The 20,866-nt window shown below is 44.0% G+C and overlaps 2 protein-coding genes and 1 long non-coding RNA gene across 3 annotated transcripts in view; all 3 read left to right on the top strand.

Moving 5' to 3' along the window:
* Positions 1-6,585: 6,585 nt before the first annotated feature.
* Positions 6,586-7,141, top strand: LOC119770353 (40S ribosomal protein S14-like). The gene is made up of 2 exons (XM_038265059.1): positions 6,586-6,627; positions 6,689-7,141. Exons 1-2 carry the CDS (start codon positions 6,586-6,588, stop codon positions 7,139-7,141), a joined length of 495 nt encoding a protein of 164 aa, XP_038120987.1.
* A 325-nt stretch (positions 7,142-7,466) lies between these two features.
* The window catches only part of LOC6034465 (serine/threonine-protein kinase Smg1), a 35,219-nt gene continuing 21,819 nt past the window's right edge, over positions 7,467-20,866 (top strand). Inside the window, 5 exon segments of the mRNA XM_038249186.1 lie at positions 7,467-7,649; positions 7,716-8,594; positions 8,653-11,154; positions 11,214-13,918; positions 13,984-14,386. Coding sequence (XP_038105114.1) covers positions 7,770-8,594; positions 8,653-11,154; positions 11,214-13,918; positions 13,984-14,386 — 6,435 coding nt within the window. The 5' untranslated portion in view covers positions 7,467-7,649; positions 7,716-7,769.
* Positions 17,006-17,432, top strand: LOC119765415. Its single transcript, XR_005276707.1, has 3 exons — positions 17,006-17,106; positions 17,173-17,247; positions 17,305-17,432. It is a non-coding gene; the product is annotated as an uncharacterized LOC119765415 (long non-coding RNA).

Raw genomic sequence — 20,866 nt, 5'->3', positions numbered from 1 at the left:
GCGTGCGTGTGTGTGTGGTAATTAATTACCGAGGTTCTGGTGCTCCCAGAGGGAGCAAGGGGGTTCAATTGCCACCGAAAAATCGGTGGCGAGGTGACCGGGCGGGATTCGATCCCTGATCGTCTGCTTGGAAGGCAGATCACTTAACCATCAGGCTTAGTACCCGGACTAACTTTTTCTCTTAGCTTTTGCAAATTACTGTTAAAAATGGATTTTTTTTAAACTTTAATATCTTTTTGCAACAGCCTCCAACACCCATACTTAGAGGGTGACGAGCGGGAATTCCCGGGAAAAATTTCCCGGGAAATCGACCATTTTTGGATCTCTCGATTCCCGGGAAATTCGGTCGAGACTCCCGGGAATTTTTTAACTTATAAATATTGAAGCAAACATAGATAAACTAATAAGAAAAACATTTTGAAAAAATTGTTTTGAACATTTAATGTTCAATGTTCGATGTTCAATTTCGAAAAAACCAATGCTTCTCTAATCTTCTTATCCAGAAAGTTTAAACTTTAACTTGTCAAAAATTCCAAACGCTAGAATTGAGAAAAATTTGGACCCCAAAATTTACCTTTAAAAATATTTACCAGTTACACCCCAGACATGAAATCAAATGTTTTATTTTCAAATATTTTTTTTTAATTATTTCTAAGAGGGAAAAGATTTTTCAAGTTAAGTTTATTTCCATAATCTTCTCTTGAGCATAGCAATCCTCATAATCTAGTTTTTTGTGAACATATGAATTTTCCTGATAACTCTAATATTTCTTCAATTAAACTTTAGAGTTGACCTCAAAAATAACAAAAAAAAAGTTGAATTTGTTGTTTTCAGTCGATGTTTATCATATTGCAAAATTCCCGATACTGGAAAATTATATATTAGTTATATTAGTTATTTTTTTTTACAAAAATCTAATAACAACTTTGTGCAAGTTTTGAAAAATGACTCAGTGCGAATTAAGATTCGTAAACATTTTAAACTATAATTAGTATGAATCAATTGTAACTGAATTTATTAAAAAAACAAAAACAAATTTATTACTTATCATTTTATTAATTTTTAGCACTATTGGCATAGTAAAAAAACTCCCGGGTCCCGGGAATTCCCGGGAAATGCCCAAATTCAACTCTCGATTCCCGGGAAATTGAAAATCTCGAGAATCGTCACCCTCTACCCATACTCCCATAGGTCAAAAGTTAGGTAATTTCATGGACTATACTGCCCCTGATCGCATAAATGTCCCATATGCATTTTTAGCGATTTCGAGTTTTTGATGCAGTTTGGTTCAAAATCGTGTGCTCTTTCAAAAGAGCATATAATATCCAGTACTTTGTTCTAGAAATCAGGAGGAAATCCAGTTTTTTCGCGAAAACTTAACACGTAGCCTTATGTATGGGACAAACTTCAAATGCGTTTTTCTCAGCTTGCTGTTTTTGCATATGGGACATTTATGCGAACATGGGCAGTATAAGCCTACGATAATAACTTTTTGGTCAATCGCAGTTTTTCTCATAGTTTTTCGATTTTTCTATAACAAACTTTTTACAACGTTAGTTTTTGCCCTGTAGGCTCCCATAGCGGCACTTTTTGGTCTCAATTTTGTCATATTCGGAATCCTCGGAAAATTTCACGTTAGTTAGAAGTATTGGAGTTGTAAATTTGATTGGAAAAATTGCTATTTAGAATGAATTTAAATATTTTACAATGAATTGGTTTGACCTAGTCACATTTAATGAACTCGATATTTTGCCAACAATATGAATGATTAACACATGAATGATAAAAAAGAAAGTGAAATGTTTGGACACGAACAATAGAAGCAAGCGTTGACTATTGAACCAAAACTTTATTAACCACCACGAGATGTAATAATGTAGATCGATCGATATTAGACAAACACTAGATGTTTTTAACATTCTTTCAATGTGATGTTAAGTAAGAATTTTCCTTTCTTTTGTTAATCAGTTGACTTTTGTGACTAAATTCTACCAAATTTTACCATAAACAGAATGATTATTTTCAAAGAAGGGAAAACCTCTAGAAAATAAAAAGCTTTCAGAAGATCAAAGTACAATGTGTATTTTCTTGAGGTTTTCCCTTCTTTAAAAATACACGATCTTTCATAAATGTGATAGGATTTCGCGTAAGAGATTTCCCTCCTTGTGTTAATCAGTTGACTATTGTGACTAAATTCTACCAATTTGTACTATAAAGCAGAATGTTTATTTTCAAAGAAGGGAAAACCTCAAGAAAGTACACATTATAGGGTAACAGCATCTAATTCCAGCGTGCCTCTAATGTTGGCAGGTCAGAACTTTGTCGTTGAATTAAAACTAATTAAAAGCGTTTTCAACTGAAATCTAGTGATAAATAGCTCAATAAGAAGTGAGCAAGGAAGTTTCTATCAAAAGTTTTGCAAAATCAGTTGTTTAAATAGTGAAAATAAGCAAATTGGATGGAGTTAGGAGCGAGTGCTTAACCTGCCAAACATACGAGAATTTCCCCTACTTTGATCTTCTGAACGCTTTTTATTTTCTTGAGGTTTTTCTTTCTTAGAAAATAAACATTCTGCCTTATAATAAAATTTGGTAGAATTTAGTCACAAAAGTCAACTGATTAACACAAGAAGGGAAACCTCTTACACGAAATTCCATCACATCGATTAAAAATCGTGGATTTTTAAAGAAAGAAGAACCTCAAGAAAATACACATTATACATTGATTTTCTGAAAGTTTTTTTCTAAAGGATTTCCCTTCTTTAAAAAAAAACATTCTTCTTTATAGTGCAGAGTCCCTCACAAAAAACTAGTTGAAATTTAGTAGAATTAACAAAAGAAGGGAAAATTCTTACATAAAATCCCATTACTATGATGAAAGATCGTGTATTTTTTAAGAAGGGAAAATTTCAAGAAAAAAAAGCTATCAGAAGATCAAAGTATAATGTGTATTTTCTAGAGGTTCTCCCTTCTTTAAAAATACACGATCTTTAATCGATGTGATGGAATTTCGTGTAAGAGATTTCCCTTTTTGTGTTAAGCAGTTGATTTTTGTGACTAAATTCTACCAAATTTTACCATAAAGCAGAATGATTATTTTCAAAGAAGAAAAAACCTCTAGAAAATAAAAAGCTTTTCAGAAAATCAATGTATAACGTGTACTTCCTTAAGGTTTTTCATTCTTTAAAAATACACTCAAGCTATTTGTTTTCTTGACAGGACACATTACACATTGATTTTCTGAAAAGCTTTTTATTTTCTTGAGGTTTGCTCTTCTTTGAATACCAACTAAAAACTGGTAGAATTTATTCACAAAGTCAACTAACTAACAAAAGAAGGACTAATTCTTACATAACAACACATTGAAAGAATGTTAAAAACATCTAGTATTAACAAATTTGTCTAATATCTATCGATCTACATTGTTACATCTCTTGGTTGTTGATAAAGTATTGTTTCAATAGTCAACGCTAGCATCTATTGTTAGTGTCCGAACATTTCACTTTCTTTTTATCATTTATGTATATAGCATTCATATTGTTGTCAAAATATCGAGTTCCTTCAATGTGACTAGGTCAAACCAACGGGGTACAAACTAAATAATTCTTAACCACAAGTAAGCGAGTAGGCAAGATTCCATTCATTCTCATATCAGATAATATAAAAAAACTAATTTTCCGGGAAATGTCCATTCCGGGAAACGTCCATTCCGGGAAATTTCATTCCGGATAGCGTCCATTCCGGATAATGTCCATTTCGGATAATGTCCATTCCGGAAAACGTCCATTCCGGGAAATGGAATTCCAGAAATTGTCATAGAATCTATACTTTGATCTTCTGAAAACTTTTTATTTTCTAGAGGTTTTCTCTTCTTTGAAAATAAACATTCTTCTGTATAGTTCAGAGTTCTTTAACGAAAAACTAGGTAAAATTTAGTGGAATCAACAAAAGAAGGGAAAACTCTTATATAAATTCCATTACTTTGATGAAAGATCGTGTATTTTTAAAAAAGGGGAAATCTCAAGAAAGCACGCATTATGCATGCATTGATTTTCTGTAAAGCTTTTTATTTTCTTGAGGTTTTCCCTTCTTTGAAAATACACATTCTGACTTATAATAAAATTTGGTAAAATTTAGTCACAAAAGTCAACTGATTAAGGAAAGAAGAGAAAATTCTTACATAACATCACATTGAAAGAATGTTAAAAACATCTAGTGTTTGTCTAATATCTATCGATCTACAGTGTTACATCTCGTGGTGGATAATAAAGTATTGGTTCAATAGTCAACGTTTGTTCGTGTCCGAACATTTCACTTTCTCTTTTATCATTCATATATATTATATTGTATATTGTTGTCAAAATACTAAGTTCCTTAGTCATATCATTCCTCCTATCATTCCTCCTAGTCATATGACTAGGCCAAACCAACGGGGTACAAACTTAATAATTCTTAACCACAAGTAAGCGAGTAGGCAAGATTCCATTTATTGTAAAATCAGGTAATATAAAAAAACTCATTTTTCCAGGAAATGTCCATTCCGGGAAACGTCCATTCCGGGAAATTTCATTCCGGATAACGTCCATTCGGGATAATGTCCATTCCGGATAACGTCCATTCCAGAAAACGTCCATTCCGGAAATCGTCCATTCCGGGAAATGGAATTCCGGAAATTGTCATAGAATCTATACTTTGATCTTCTGAAAACTTTTTATTTTCTAGAGGTTTTCTCTTCTTTGAAAATAAACATTCTTCTGTATAGTTCAGAGTTCTTTAACGAAAAACTAGGTAAAATTTAGTAGAATCAACAAAAGAAGGGAAAACTCTTATATAAATCCCATTACTTTGATGAAAGATCGTGTATTTTTAAAAAAGGGGAAATCTCAAGAAAGCACGCATTATGCATGCATTGATTTTCTGTAAAGCTTTTTATTTTCTTGAGGTTTTCCCTTCTTTGAAAATACACATTCTGACTTATAATAAAATTTGGTAAAATTTAGTCACAAAAGTCAACTGATTAAGGAAAGAAGAGAAAATTCTTACATAACATCACATTGAAAGAATGTTAAAAACATCTAGTGTTTGTCTAATATCTATCGATCTACAGTGTTACATCTCGTGGTGGATAATAAAGTATTGGTTCAATAGTCAACGTTTGTTCGTGTCCGAACCTTTCTCTTTTATCATTCATATATATTATATTGAATATTGTTGTCAAAATACTAAGTTCCTAGTCATATCATTCCTCCTAGTCATATGACTAGGCCAAACCAACGGGGTACAAACTTAATAATTCTTAACCACAAGTAAGCGAGTTGGCAAGATTCCATTTATGGTAAAATCAGGTAATATTAAAAAACTCATTTTTCCAGGAAATGTCCATTCCGGGAAACGTCCATTCCGGGAAATTTCATTTCGGATAACGTCCATTCAGGATAATGTCCATTCCGGATAACGTCCATTCCGGATAACGTCCATTCCGGAAAACGTCCATTCCGGATAATTTCCATTCCTGAAAATGTCCATTCCGGGAAATGGAATTCCGGAAATTGTCATAGAATCAGTCTGAATGCTGCTGCAGAGAAATGCAACTTGAATAAAAATATTACAATATCACTTTTACCATAGACTAATAATATATAGATATGCCACTCCCCTGTTGGGGCTGGCGACACTACCGCCACGCCACGTTTACACCTGGTGGCAATTCACAGGTACTAATTTCCCCTTAGGAAATGTTTGAAAAAGTTGCTCCCTCGAATTTTAGTTCAGTGTTGAGTGGGTTTAGTTCGATATCATAGCAACCTAAGAACCACTAATTTTGTTGACATTGTATCTGTCAATTCTCGTGCCGTTTTCACCTGTCGTAGAATCGCCAACTCCGTGGATTGTCGATTGAGCAAATCTTATGTCCGGAAGTTAACCAAAATTTGGATCTGTCGATCTCGCCATCAGCAGTAGCATCGATACTCCAAACAACCTCAGTGAAGCGGTCGGCGATGAAAGCAGAATCGATGGAGTATTGGATGGAAATGAAGCAAACGAAATGGACGAAAATAAAATCTTGATGTTTGTAGTTAAATTTTGTCAGCAAATGCAGGTGAGGTAATTTACAAGTTTTATACAAATTGTCATCACAAAGGTCCAACTTCCACAGACCCCGCGGGTTGTGTTCCGTCCAACTTGATGTTCGATCGCGTACAAGAAGCCGAATTCTCCAGTGACCGACCTGGGTGCTGCAGAATTCCAACAGAAAAAGCTCCGAGGGGACCACTTCTGGTGAAATCAACTGTGGCGAAGCCTGCAACAAGAACCAGTTGCCCAAGAATCGCTGCTTGTTCATTGAAGAGGAACGAGAGCGCGATGCCAGCACATGTCGCTGCGACCCACGAAGCCATCCACAACTTGCTTCTCAAACGGCAGTGCCAACCAAGGTGCCAACTGTCGCTGAGATGGCAAGAAATAGTGCAATAGGAAGACATTTTTTGTAAACAATTTCAAATAAATGGTTAAGGCAAAGCTAGGAGATTGTTTACAGGCTAAATAATCCTTGATTTTCACAATACATTGACAAATTCATTGACTTATGCTTATGCTGTTTGCTCATCTACTCCTATCACAGCTCGGGGTTATTTTTGAATTCCAGGTCACTTTCAGGCTTCGGATGACCACCCGGGCGGCCATTCTAGCCCAATAAACATGTGCATGGCTCCCCACAAGAAAAGAAAACCTTTAAGGAGGAGGTCCAGGTGTCACACGGACAGAAGGATCGCGACGGCTGGATCGTTTCCGGACTGGCCCACATCTACGCCAGCTTCAACGACACATTTGTCAACATCACAGATCTGTCTGGCAAGAAAACCGATCTACGGCGGCATTTAAGTCAAGGTCAATCACGACGAGTCTTGCCCTACGCTGCTCAGGATGTCGCCGAGAAGTTTTATTTGCTGGGGATCACCGCGCTGCGCATTAATTTGCCTAAGGAGGAAATGGCACTCCGTGCCATGGCCTGTTCGTCGATGAAAATTTGCCGAATCGAGGACGTGACGTCAATCCCGTCCGATTCGACCCGCCGTAAGCTAGGTCACCGCGGTCCTTTTTGTGGCACTGTACGAATTTTCATTCCACACTCAAAAATGTAACAATTGAAGAAATTCGGAACAAAATATTTGGTGACACTTTGTTGTCAAGAAGAAAAACCAATTTGAAACAGGAAAGTGTCATGAGTACTACGATCTTGTTTACCAATTTAGTACCTGTAACTTGACTGTGGTGGCGCTCGGAGCGCTAAAGGGGTGTCGCCAACTGGATGTATGGAAAAATCCCGAAGTGAGACATCTACGTAATTAATAATCTAAGCTTTTACAGATATATTTCACTTGTCTGGCATCACTGATACGTTGGTGTTTCAACCGTTTCAACCTTTTTCAAGCATCCTTGACATGTTTACATCAGGTAGCTGTCAACGTGAGCAAAATTATTTCACAACAATCGTGGAGTGGTTAACATTAGGGAATCAATTTCTTTAGTTTTGTGCCGTTAATAGCTTGAAAACAGCTCTAAATCGTTGGAAATAATCACTAACTAAACAGTTTCCCCACTTGGCAGGTGTGCAAAATGTTAAACTTGGCTTAAAATCCATTCTGGACGGTAAGTCAGCGCATCATGTTCGCGGAACGCATTGTTTTGATTTTAATGTTCTGTTTGCTACTCTAGTGGAGTGTCCAACGAGGACTGTGTGCTTCTCGAGTGCTCGCTGTTGGCCAAGTCATGGACAACGCAACCTCCTTCAGTCATAACGCCGAAGGCGGTTACGGAAGCTCGGACAGAAAGGGCAGATATGAGTCAGGAGGTGGTGATGGAGGAGGAGGAGGGAATCGAGGTGTGAAACGATATCAGCATTCGCGCACAATCAAGAGGAAAGATAACAGCCAGTACTCTGATGTGTTGACCGTTGGCACCGGAGGTAGCGGAATGAATTCGCAAGAATTGAGTAAGCAACTGCAAGCGAACCTACCCGAGGACATGAGAATCTCCAAATTGGTGCGAAGGCTGTGCCAGGAGAATGACACGAAGGCATGCCTGGACCTATGCGGGAAGTTGGCGGTCGTCGTGATGGAACCGTGCAACAGTTCGTACATTCGCAAATCGTTTGACATTCTGGCCGATGGACTGATGTCGTTTCTTGAGAATGGACCCAAAGATTGTCTCGAGGCCGTTGCGGAGATCTTCGGTATGATTGGTTACGTGGCGCGGAACGATTTCGGTTCGTACCGAGGTTGGATCGTGAAGTATTACAAGCATTCAAAGAGACTCAAAGCTCCAATGATGAGAGCACTGAGAAAGACGATCGTTCTGGACACGGGCGGAGACCTGAAGGATTCGGTGGGTCGGCTGCTGTCGGAACTGCTCAAGGATTATTTGGAAGCTGCAGACACGGCAGAGATCTTTATGGCAGTGACGGATGTTATTATTGAAGTGTGCCTTAGGTATCCGAGCTATTTCAAATTTCACTTTACCGACATTGTTGACATCGTTGTCGGATGGCATCTCGAGACGGATCAAACGGCGGAAGTCAAGAAGCACTGTTCAAAGGTATCGGAAATGATTTCAATTAGTTTAAGTTTTATTCAACGTAACTCTTCTGTTTCAGGTGTTGCACTCGTTCAGAGATTTTTGGAACGACGATCTGGAGTTTTCGCTGAACCTGCTAACTCAGTTCGTTGAGGACATGGGAATCTGTGGTGAGGATTTGGAAGGTGTCGACCCTGGCAATGGTGCTCAATGCACCGCTTCGGCCATTTCGTTTAGTTCCCTGCTGGATGCGTTCAACACGGTGATCAAGTGTCTGTTTGTATCGCCGGAAGATGTAGTCCAGTCAGTTGGCAAAGAGATAGTCGACAGCAGTTTCCAGCTGATTGTAAAGGTCAGCACGATAATCACAAGAAATTATTGTTTGGAAGAGGTGTTGCTTCCTATTAATGAGTGCTTGATCATTCTGCTCATGCTGGAACCATGTGCCATCGCTGTCGAACATGCCAGCATCCTCGCCATCATTCGGGCGGAAGTTTCAATCGTTGACCAGCTGAACCAAAATCAGATAGCCAGTTTGCTGCTGCTGTTGTTCAGATATGTTGAATGCAATTCAAGCAGTTTGTCGTCCGAATTTTTGCACCTCGTTTGGGATTCCAAATCGTGCTTCATGAACCTCCGTTACCATCATTCCCAACAAGTGCAGGAAGGTCTCCTGAAGCTTTACCACCGAATTTTGTCCATCAAAAACGTCAACACGCTGCAAGAAGCGTACAAATTTATCCTGGATGATTTGAGCAAGGCAATGAAGCAACTGGAACGTACCGAATCAACGACGACGGCTATCCGGAACCAGGCACAATTCACCATCAATTTCAACCTGCTGTCGCTGTCTACGCTGGCCATGGCCAACAATTCGATTCTGGTGATGTGGTCGCTGCAGCCAAGCATTCTTGTCGTTCTGCTGGAAAATCTACGCTTACTGGACTTGGAGTTTTGGTCAGATTTTCAGGAGGTGCACCGTGCGATCCTAAACATTGCCTACCAGCACAGCATCCAAAACAGCAACTTCATATCATCTAGCGTTCTGTTGCGATCGCAAAGCTTTGTCGTGAACTCGTTCAATCGCATGTCGTTGGAAACGACGCCAGCAGCGTCGACAAGTCCGACGTCGGAGCACTTCCGGCTAGTCATTGAGTTTCTGGAGAAGATTCTTCCGGCCAACGTTCCAGTCAAGCATCTGGAGCTGCTGCTGGATTGGTGCTATGCCGTCATCGGCCAAGCATCGCAATATTTTGACGTGCTCAAGGACATTCCCAGCTTCAACGCCATTCTGTGCGGCATCTGCGACATTAGCATGCGAACAAACGAGCAGCTGACGCTGAAATGTGCCGACTGTTTAGATCTGGTCAGCTCGTACAAGGCGCTGCAGTCCAACGTGTACCAGGCCATTGCCGAGGTTTGTTGTGTTCACATGTGCTCCACCAGCAAGCAGATTCGGGACCGGTTTTCGTTTACTCTCGGCAAAATTCCGTTGCGCTTTTCGCTCAACCAGGTCAGCGTGTTTACGGGAAATAACAAACAGCGTAGTCAGCATATTTATGAACTGCAAAACTGGTATGTTAGCACGGAGGGAACCGGTGACATTCGATCCCAGTATTTCCGTGGGATGATCGAAAAGATAGGATTCAAGCGGGACGCTGTCAACATCGATGAGTTCCTGCGGGAGGTTTTCACCAAATCGTGGTGTGCCAGCAAGAGTAAGAACCTGCAGTATGGTGGAATGGCTCTGCGGGATTTGAGGTGCTTGATTCCGTGGTCCCAGTGGGAGGCCGCACACTTTTGCGTCAACAACAAACTGCGCACGCCGATCGGAAAGCCCCAGGAAACGTTCCTCAAGATTGAATCTATCATCAAGGAGGATGCTCGAGTGCTGGCGCTTAAGGAACGATCTACGGTGAGGGACCTGAGTGCGTCGATGGCAAATCAACGCCACGCCCGTATTTTGCTGGGTTTTCTGGAAGCGCTGGAAAAGTCAATTTACAACGCCTCAGAGGGTAGTGCCTTCGCGCTGCCCAATCCGGAAAAGCCCGTCAGGACGTTTTTCCGGGTGAATTCGCCAACCTGCGCCGAGTGGTTCAACCGGATTCGAACGGCCGTTGATTTAGTTGCTCTGCACTGCATGGAACCGGAAATGGTAATTCGTTACTCTGAAGCCGTACTGAAGGAGCTGGTGGCGGTCAACAAGGTGCACGATCTCATCTTTGAGCACACGCTCATGTCCCTCGTGTGGGCTTTGCTACGCAGCTGGGAAAGTGACGCACTGTTTGGCGTTTACGTTTGGGCGAAAAAGATCACGGGGAAAAAGTACGCGTGGATCAAAATGTCCGCGGAAGAAGCGGCCGGACATAGAGAAACTGCGACCGAAGGGTTTCAGGCGATTTTGGCCGATCCGGAAGCGGCTAGCTTGGACAGACACATTCGTGACTTTATCGTGGACCAAATTACGCTATCGATGATTTTCACCGAGCATTTGTCCGAGTTGTACGATTTTCTTGTGGCCGAAGAGAACAGCGGCATTCAGAGGGCAACCATTCCGTTGTTTGATTTCACGTCCAAACAGGTGAGAATTCTCAGGATCCTTATCAGATGCACACTAAAGGTTGACCTTTTTTCTTACAGATCGCCAGTTGGATTTATTACAAAAAGACCAAGGATAAAAACGCCGTTAACATGGCCGACTGGGAGCAAGCCGACATGCGGACCGACATTTCCAACAATTTTTCATGCCACAAAATCCTCGGATCGATCGAAAACAGTCTGGCCTGTACCGTTATGGAAAAATACGCTGGCGACCGCGAGCGCACGTTGAACGTGTGCAACGAAGTCATCCACAGTGCCCTGCAGGAATGTCTTCTGACCAAATCAAAAGAGTACCTGTTCCAGCTTACCGTCAGCAATCATTTCGCGCACATCGCCTCGATCAAGGACCATACTCCGGACGATCTCAAGTCGTTCCGGGTGGAGAAGCGGTTTGGCTCAATTACGATGATGCGCGTTTTGGCGTGGTCTGAATTCTTCGACGACGATCATTCTTGCGAGGAGTTCAACATGGACATGCGGCTGGATTTGGTTTCGGTGGCGCGCAAAGAGAACAACTATCAACTGTGCCAGCGGGAACTGGAGATCTTCTACAAGAATTCGAATCTAGCTCGCGGACTCAATCTGGAGGGACAACTGACCACCGCGTTGGCGCAGAATCGTCTGATGAATTCGAACCTTTCGTACACCTTTTGGGACGAGAGTGTCTCGCGGGCGGTGTACGAACAATGCAAGTGGCTCTACTGCCAACCAAACAAGAAACAAGAAGCGATACAATTTGCGTCTGTCGCGGCCGTCAAAATTGACGAACGTCTTTCGATTGACGGCCTGAACGATTTGGCTGTGCTGAGAGATCGTGAGGCGCGCTTCCTCCTAACTATCGCAGACTGGGTTCAAAATGAAGACGCAAAGATATTGGATGCCGTCGCAAATTCACCGTTGATGCTGCTGGTTGGTGCCCTTCCGGAGGTTAAACCGGCTCCGGATTCTCGGATGGTTTCAATCTTCTCGCAGATGGACATTGTCGTCGGAAAGCTGCTGCAGGCCAGTGTCCAGCGATGTCCAGAGTTGGCCAAGGCGTGGTGCCAGCTCGGATCTTGGTGCTACCGTTGGGGAAAGAAAATGGTCGAATTCAATACCGAAGGCAACACGGTTCACAAAATCAATCTGGAAGAGATAAGGAAAATCTTACCGGGTACCTCCGCGGAGGATCTGCAGAAAATTGCCGTCATTCTCAACCAGCACGAGGTCATCTCGGAAGAGGAAGAAATCGGCTTGAACGAAACCAGCTCTACGGATCTGGTGGAATCGTTGCAAGCTACCGTTCCCGAGCTGTGCCACTGTCCACCAGAAAAGCTCCAGTCCATCGTCGAAATCTGGCGGCAAACTCACCGAACCGTTTACGGCTACTACGAAGCGGCCGCAGAAGCCTACTTCCGGTTCCTTCAGCTATCCTCTTCGCTAGAGATGGAAAGTGAAAATGGCAACTCTTCAACCGTGACCGCCACTCTGCGGTTGCTGCGATTGATCGTCAAACATGCGCTCGGATTGAAGGAAGTTTTAGAGGAAGGTCTGGCGACCACGCCTACTAATCCTTGGCGAGTGATCACGCCGCAGCTGTTTTCGCGCCTAAATCACCACGAGCCGTACGTCAGAAAGCGCGTGTCCGAACTGCTCTGTCGCGTGGCTAAAGACGCCCCACACCTGATCATATTCCCTACCGTGGTAGGAGGATCGGTTCAGGAGAAAAAGATGGACATCGGAGATATCTCGCTGCAAGAGATCGACAGCCAGCCCATGGCCAGTGGCAACGACAGTTCTGGATTGGCCTTCTGCTTTAACGCTTTGCTGGACACTCTGTCCAGGGACGCCCCGGAAACGGTGAAGCAGGTGCAAGTGTTGGTTCACGAGCTCCGTAGAATTTCTTTACTCTGGGACGAACTGTGGGTAATTTCTCTACAGCAAATTTACTCCGAATACACCAAGCGGTTCGCAAGCTTTGAAAACGAGCTGCAAAAGGTCATGGAAAGTGGCCAGATCGAGCAAAAGCGAAATCTCTTTGTTGAAAAGCATAAACTACTTTTGCGACCGTTGGTGTTTGTGCTGGAACAGCTGCACGACATGACATCGAGACCGTCGGAAACGATGCACGAAAAACACTTCCAAGATCGGTTCCAAAAATACATAACAGCGATGATCGAAAAGTTCAAGGAACCGCTAGACTTTAAGAAACCCACCGAAGGGTGGGCCCGCTTCAAGGTACTTTTTGGCCAGATGCAGCAACGCAGCCAGCGCAGAATCGCGGTTTCGCTGCGACTCTCTGACATTAGCCCCGTGCTAACAAAGCTGTCAAACACTGCAATTTCGATGCCCGGAATCGACAGCTCGCGCAAGCAGCAAATCTTCATCCGTGCCGTGGACAACCTTGTGCAGATACTACCAACAAAAACCAAACCAAAAAAGCTCATGTTTTACGGCAGCAACGGACGACGGTACAGCTATCTGTTCAAAGGACTCGAAGATCTTCACCTGGACGAACGGATCATGCAGTTCTTGTCCATTGCTAACCTGATGATGACCAAGTCGATCGATTGCAACGGCAATGTCACGTACTACCGGGCCGAACACTACTCGGTCATCCCGCTGGGGCCTCGATCCGGTCTCATTAACTGGGTGGACAATACGGTGCCCATATTTTCGCTGTACAAAAAGTGGCAACAGCGCGAGGCGCAACAGAAAAAGGACAAACCAGGCACGATCAGTCGACCATCGGAGCTGTACTACCAGTAAGATTGATATTTAAAATTCTTCAATTTCATCAAATAACCTCAACATACATTTTTTTTTTCAGAAAATTAACCCCGCTCCTCCAGAAGCACGGCCTCAAAACCAGCGACAACCGCAAGGACTGGCCAGTGCAAGCCCTCAAGCAGGTTCTGACGGAGCTGCAGGCGGAAACACCCCGCGACCTCCTTGCGAAGGAACTCTGGTGTCATAGTACGACGGCCGCGGCCTGGCGCCAGGTCGTACGCAACTACTCACTCTCGGTGGCGGTGATGAGCGTAATCGGATACATCATTGGTCTGGGCGATCGACATCTGGACAATGTGCTGGTTAAGCTCGCGAGTGGAGAGATTGTGCACATTGACTATAACGTGTGCTTTGAGAAGGGGAAAACGTTGCGCGTGCCGGAGAAGGTCCCGTTCCGGATGACGCCGAATCTGGAGGAGGCGCTCGGGATAACGGGAATCGAGGTAAGTGCAGTTCCACGAGCCGAGCACTGTGCCCTACGGCACACGCCCATTTTTCTATTTTCAGCTTAGTTCTTTTTTCCTTCCAACGCTCGTTTGGGTCTGCTTCGTGCTGCCAAAATTGATGAAATTTTATAGAGAAAGTTTCCTGGCAACACCACAAGCGCTGCTGGTGGTGTTGGTGGTCACCCTTTGTTCTTTATTTGCCTTCGCTTTCCGCTCGGTTTTCTTCAGCCTTCGATTGGAATGGATGGTCGAAATTGAAACGTCAAGAAGACTTAGCGCGTTTGTTTTTTTTGATGGCGCTTGCTAATTATTTACATGTTTCGGGATTATTTTTCAAGTGAGTGACTAAGTAGCGGTCAAAAGAACATGTTGCCGGTAGTTGGAAGCAATTTTATATCTTAACCGCTTTGAAATCGTTAGCGCAATTGAAAAGATATTGATGGCGACTTTCGTAAAGCAGTTAACCTCTGATCTTGCGTGTGGATGTGTGTGCCACCAAAATGATGAGAAATGGTCTCGCAAAATAGAAATTATGATCAAAAGTGCATTAAATTTAAAAGTGGCATACATTTGCGTGTTTACTCGAGGCGGTGCTGTTGCTGGTAAGTTTACAGCCTAAATAGTATTTTTGGAGCTTTAATCGAGCATCAAACTCTTCATATGACGAAGATAGGTGTTTGATTAGAAAGGGTATATTTCCCCTACTAATCTAACGAGATTTATTTGATCCTCGAGCTAAGCGAACTTGTGACTCTTTCGAGCGCGTCTTCACGAATGGCGGAAAACGGCAGAACGATAGATGTCACCAGATGCCGTCTCTCGTTCTCTCTCTCTCTCTCTGCACAGGGTAGTTTACCCTAGAGACCCTAAATAGGGAGACTGGTCTAAGCTGGCTTAATCGATCTGGCAACGTATGTTTTGAGCTTGGCAACACTGATAAGTTTTGCTGGGCATAAAGGCAAATGCTCGTTTGGATACGTCAAACTCGTGTCTGTTTGGGTACGTCAAATTCACTTCGACCAGTCTCCCTATTAAGGATCTCTAGTTTACCCGGGATCCCACAACATAATGAGCTATTTTTCGAACAAATTCCTGTTATTATTGACGTAGACTACGACTTACTCGAAAGTACTGGAGTACCATTCCAAAGAAAAAAACCCGGCCCGAAGGTCCTGGAATACTTCGTCATCCGTCAAACACTTATATCATCCTTCCCTCAAATCGAATAGGTACGATTTCGGTTCCATTCGATTCGAAAATTATTCAGCAATTTGCTATTAAATTTTCAATGTTGGCAAAATAGTTTTATAATTGAAACAAATCAATGTTTTCAAAATGCAGAGATTTTGCAAGCAAAATGAGCGCTTCCAAATACGGACGGGAATGTCAAGTACTTATTTTGAGGGGAAAATCACCCAAGTAGGAAATGAAGGGGAAGTGGCAGGCCGAAAAACATATAAAAGAATGTGCGCCAGTTTTCCAACCACCGTTCACGTCTCACACGTCGGACCGGCCATACCAGCAGCAGCAGCAGAAAAGAGGACAAGAGAAGCAGCAGCAGGAGAGAGAGGGAGCAGAGCTACATTTGAAGCGCGCATTGCTTTCTCGTCAGTCAGTTTCCTATCGATGGCCGGTCCGTTTGGATCTTCTGAGGAAAGAGGTGAGGAGTTGCTCTCACTCCCTTTCCCTCGTCCCACTCGGGACGAGTCGGCGAAATGTCTTTCAGGAACATTTGTTGGTCTTCGGGGGAAACGGACTGCACAGCTTTCTGAGGTTGCTCTCGCCCCAATCATTTTCCCTCCCCTTCATTTTGCTATCCAACATTACTTCGGTTCGCGAAAAAAACATTTTTCGTTGTTCTCTTTCCTTCCTCTAAATGGTGTTGTTGTTTTAATAAGGCTTTCTAGTCAAAGATTTACCAACACATTCTGTCTGTCGGGGGGTCCATCTGCCATTCACGATCTTATTCAGTTAATGTATTTCAAGTATCTAGCTAATTCTTCAAAATTATGATATGGAAAACTTTATGCCCACATATCAAAACTTTACGTAGTCAACGCCATTCCGGTTATGTCTGTGACATAACTACTTTGACTTTTTTGTGTTATTATGACAGCTAATTTTGATGTTTTAATAATAAGTTTTAACCTCCTGATAATAACAGAACTTGAACTTTTCCAGTTATTTCCACCTGCTCAATATAGACTGGGAACAGGTATATTTCCCCTAGTTGTTCTAGCGTGAACACTTGGAATAGAGTTATCTAAGCCCGTTCTCACGAACACTAGCACGCCATTTGTTTTGCTGCACGGTACAAAATTTAACCTCACTTTTTTTCGTGTACGTACACGCAATACATGCGCACGTAGATAACTCTATATCAATGTGACGGATCGATTCAGTGCAGTTGATGTCATCCAAAAACGATAGTGTTACGACCGCTGAGATGGCCACACTGCCGAACGGTGCAGCGTTGGCGGTGTAACCGCCCGACTCCACCTCAACTGTCAACGTGCGCGCGAAGAAGAGAGAAAACAAAAACAAAGTGCGTGTGTGACACCCAGTCACAAGAAACCATGCTGGGCAAGTCACCATCGCGAATTATTAGGAAAAGTAAGAACTTTTGCTTAGTTTAGCTTTTCGGATAAGTAGGGGAAAAATTGTGTAGACGCTGTAGAAGTTGAGTTTTATTGAACTTGCTCACATCAGGCACACCTGTAAGTAAAGAAGAAGTTGAAATTTAGTGCGATTGATTGTGAAATTAACTTCAAATACTTACTCAGCTGCGAAAGACGTCCGGGAAACTGCGCCACTACCGTACCGTCAGTTGGTGCTAAATCGTACCGCGGTGATAACCTGTAAGTTTACCTGAAAAGAAACACAAACAAATATTAATAAAATACACAAAAATATAGGAAAAGGTGAACGGAAAGGTGAAGGATAAGGAGGAATGAGGAGAGGAAGGAGTCGTGATTTGTAGGAAAGAGGAAGACTATTTAAGTGAGTATGGAGATTGAAGGAAATGTAAACAGTAATTAATTTGAAAAATATATTTACAGTTTTTGAGCTGTTTTCACACTGCTACAAAAATTGGTCTCTCTGGTTCATCCGAACAAACTCAAAATTAAATACGGGTTCGGAAACCTCACCACAATGAGCGATTCAACGATAGTCTGCGGCGCATGCGGGCGCATTCTCACCGATGCGGAGGAGAGGACCACCTGCGGTAATTGCAACGAGACGTACCACTCCTGCTGCGTGTACAGTACGGCGGCGGACACAAAGTGGTACTGTCCGGAAGGTTGTTTGCAGCGGAACCTGGAAAACGCCCAAGCCAAAGACAGATCCGATCCAGCAAGTTCAGCAAGCGGACAAGAAGCAAGCGGACAGCCAGCTGTCGTGGCCGAATCGAACATGTCGGAGGTCGCAGAGGCAGCGCTGGAACAACACGCGGAAGAATTCGATGCTGATCGTTGGTTTCGGGAAAAGCAGATCGAGATCGAGATGGAGCTGGCAGCACGGCAGGCGCAGATCGATCGCGAGCTGCGGAAGAGAGAAGAAAGGATGGCCGAAGCATTCCAGAAGGCAATGCGGCGGCAAGAAGTTGCCTTGGAGGTCGGCCTAAAGAAGAAGGCGAATCACGAGAGGCGAATGGCAGAGCTAGAAAGATCGTTCCAGAGAAGGTCGTCACTGATCGACAAGCAGCTGGAGCAGATCAAGTTCAACTGCGAGAAGCCCCTGCCATCCAGTCATATCATTGATTCAGCGATGGAGGAGACGGCAAAAACCGGCAAGAAGAACGAACGCGAAGACGACTTGCCGGAGACAGAGAGCGGTGGAAGTCTGGAAAGGCGCACTAAAGACGCCGACGAGAACGGGGCGAAGCTGAAAACGCAAGAATTTGTCAGCCAAGGTCCAAACGGGCTGGGGCAGCAGTGTTCCGGACTTGAGAAGGCACAACTGGCCGCGGGAGGCTCACAAGACAGTCTCCTTGTTACCCGAACGACCCAGAACAGTGGCCAGAGTCTCTTGGAACGCGAGAAGGATCCTCGAAAGCCCATGGAGTGACGGACGCACGAAACCTTGTGGGGCTTCGCCACGGGATTGAAGGTGCGGCGCAGGATACTGGACACTGTCCGAATCATTGGTCTGAGCCAGTCTTCGAGAAGCTCCAGCCAACGTTGGAATGCCCGGAACTGCTGCCAGTAAGCCACCCAGAGAGAGCGCACGAGCTACAACATCCAAAAGCGGACGGGCTTGCGAAGCTCACATCGCTCGAGAACGCAGGGAACATACTGTGCGAGCACATGGAGGCGAAGGATCTCACTCTGGTGAATCCGCTCGCGAACGAAGACCCAGCTAGCGTACTCCCGGACGGGGAGGAACGGCACTGGGCAAAGAAGAAGACGGAAGCAACGAACCTTCCGTCAAGAATCAATCCGAACACAAAAGCCGGGACAAGAAGAAGAAGAAGACAGTTAGAAGAAGCAACACTCTACTGTCGAAAGAAGGGCAGCTCGAGTTCGAGCAGGGCCAACACGCAACAACAAAAGTGCTACGATCACCAGTTGCGGTTCTGCGGAGAAATCGGAAAACTGTTCGACGACAAGCTCTTCAAGATCGTCACAAGATGGGAGATCGGCGACGGCGTGAAGGATCAGCTGAAGGATCGCTGCCAAAGCAATGCTCGCGGGAAGCTTTACATTCTGGAAGATCTTCCGGTCGTGAACTCGGTCAGCATCAGCGCGCCCGAGGGATACGTCAATGCGATCATATTTGGAACGGGTCCGGGTCAGCGATATGGAGGAATTTCGGCGAACGCGAACGATGCGGCGACCGTCCCGTTGGTCGTAGGCGTGACAGCTTTTCGACCGAGACTCGGAGACGCAGAAGGTAAAAACGGCCTGCAGCAGAAGGCTGAGGTAAGACGCGCGTGGCCACGATTCACACGAATGCAAGGGTGGATTTCTACGGTGAGCTCAACCGGTGGCAACAATTGGTTTCTGTCTACGGAGCATCTGGAACTGTGGATGAGCCACCACAAGTTGCAAGCTGAGGAACTGTCGGCGCTGTACAGCAGCCGTGCTGCGGCTAAGGACAGTCGGCTGGAAGATATGATCGGCCGAAGGAACCGGCCGGCGGGAACTTACGCGGAGTTGGTCTCTGGTGGCACGAGCGAGCCCTGGATCTCCGAGAAGATGGCCGGCGGATTAGAACACGGAAGTGAACCAGATGCGGTGCTTCAAGAAGTCGACCGAGACTACACGAAAGCGGAAATGGCACGCGATTTGATGGACGAAGCAAAGGACCATGTTCTGATGAACGGTGGTCGCTACAGCGGCAGCAAAGGAAACAAGCTGCCGCAAAGCAACAGCACCCCGCTATGGATTCCAAGGATTCTAGCGAAAAAGATGGGGCATCGGCCAACGAGCGTCGATGCTGGCGATGTGGATGCGCACATGGACGCAACGCATGGCCGGGCGAATCAAGTCTGCGCGATCTCCGAGGAGAACCTGCAGGTGCTGAACGGCGCGCAGAAAACGACGGCTGGAAACGTCGGGAAAGCGACGAACCTGGATGAACGAGGAGCAGTTGACTTAGCGGTTTGGAAGTTTTTGGTAAATCCGACGCACCGGATGGCCCGACGGATGTTACGGGCTGGGGTGTTACGACCGCTGAGATGGCCACACTGCCGAACGGTGCAGCGCTGGCGGTGTAACCGCCCGACTCCACCTCAACTGTCAACGTGCGCGCGAAGAAGAGAGAAAACAAAAACAAAGTGCGTGTGTGACACCCAGTCACAAGAAACCATGCTGGGCAAGTCACCATCGCGAATTATTAGGAAAAGTAAGAACTTTTTGCTTAGTTTAGCTTTTCGGATAAGTAGGGGAAAAATTGTGTAGACGCTGTAGAAGTTGAGTTTTTATTGAACTTGCTCACATCAGGCACACCTGTAAGTAAAGAAGAAGTTGAAATTTAGTGCGATTGATTGTGAAATTAACTTCAAATACTTACTCAGCTGCGAAAGACGTCCGGGAAACTGCGCCACTACCGTACCGTCAGTTGGTGCTAAATCGTACCGCGGTGATAACCTGTAAGTTTACCTGAAAAGAAACACAAACAAATATTAATAAAATACACAAAAATATAGGAAAAGGTGAACGGAAAGGTGAAGGATAAGGAGGAATGAGGAGAGGAAGGAGTCGTGATTTGTAGGAAAGAGGAAGACTATTTAAGTGAGTATGGAGATTGAAGGAAATGTAAACAGTAATTAATTTGAAAAATATATTTACAGTTTTTGAGCTGTTTTCACACTGCTACAAAAATTGGTCTCTCTGGTTCATCCGAACAGATAGTGCAATTGACATAGACTTTAAAAACTATATTTTATTGTTGTTACTTTTGTTCTCGATGATTGTTGCACTTTAAAAGTATGACGTTAAACAAGATATTTGCTAAAGGAGATATTTGACTAGG

This window comes from Culex quinquefasciatus, chromosome 1, assembly GCF_015732765.1.
Source record: "Culex quinquefasciatus strain JHB chromosome 1, VPISU_Cqui_1.0_pri_paternal, whole genome shotgun sequence".
In the NCBI taxonomy this organism is placed as follows: Eukaryota; Metazoa; Arthropoda; class Insecta; order Diptera; family Culicidae; genus Culex; species Culex quinquefasciatus.
Note: the sequence above shows the minus strand (reverse complement) of the source record. Positions and strands in the feature narration are given on the sequence as shown.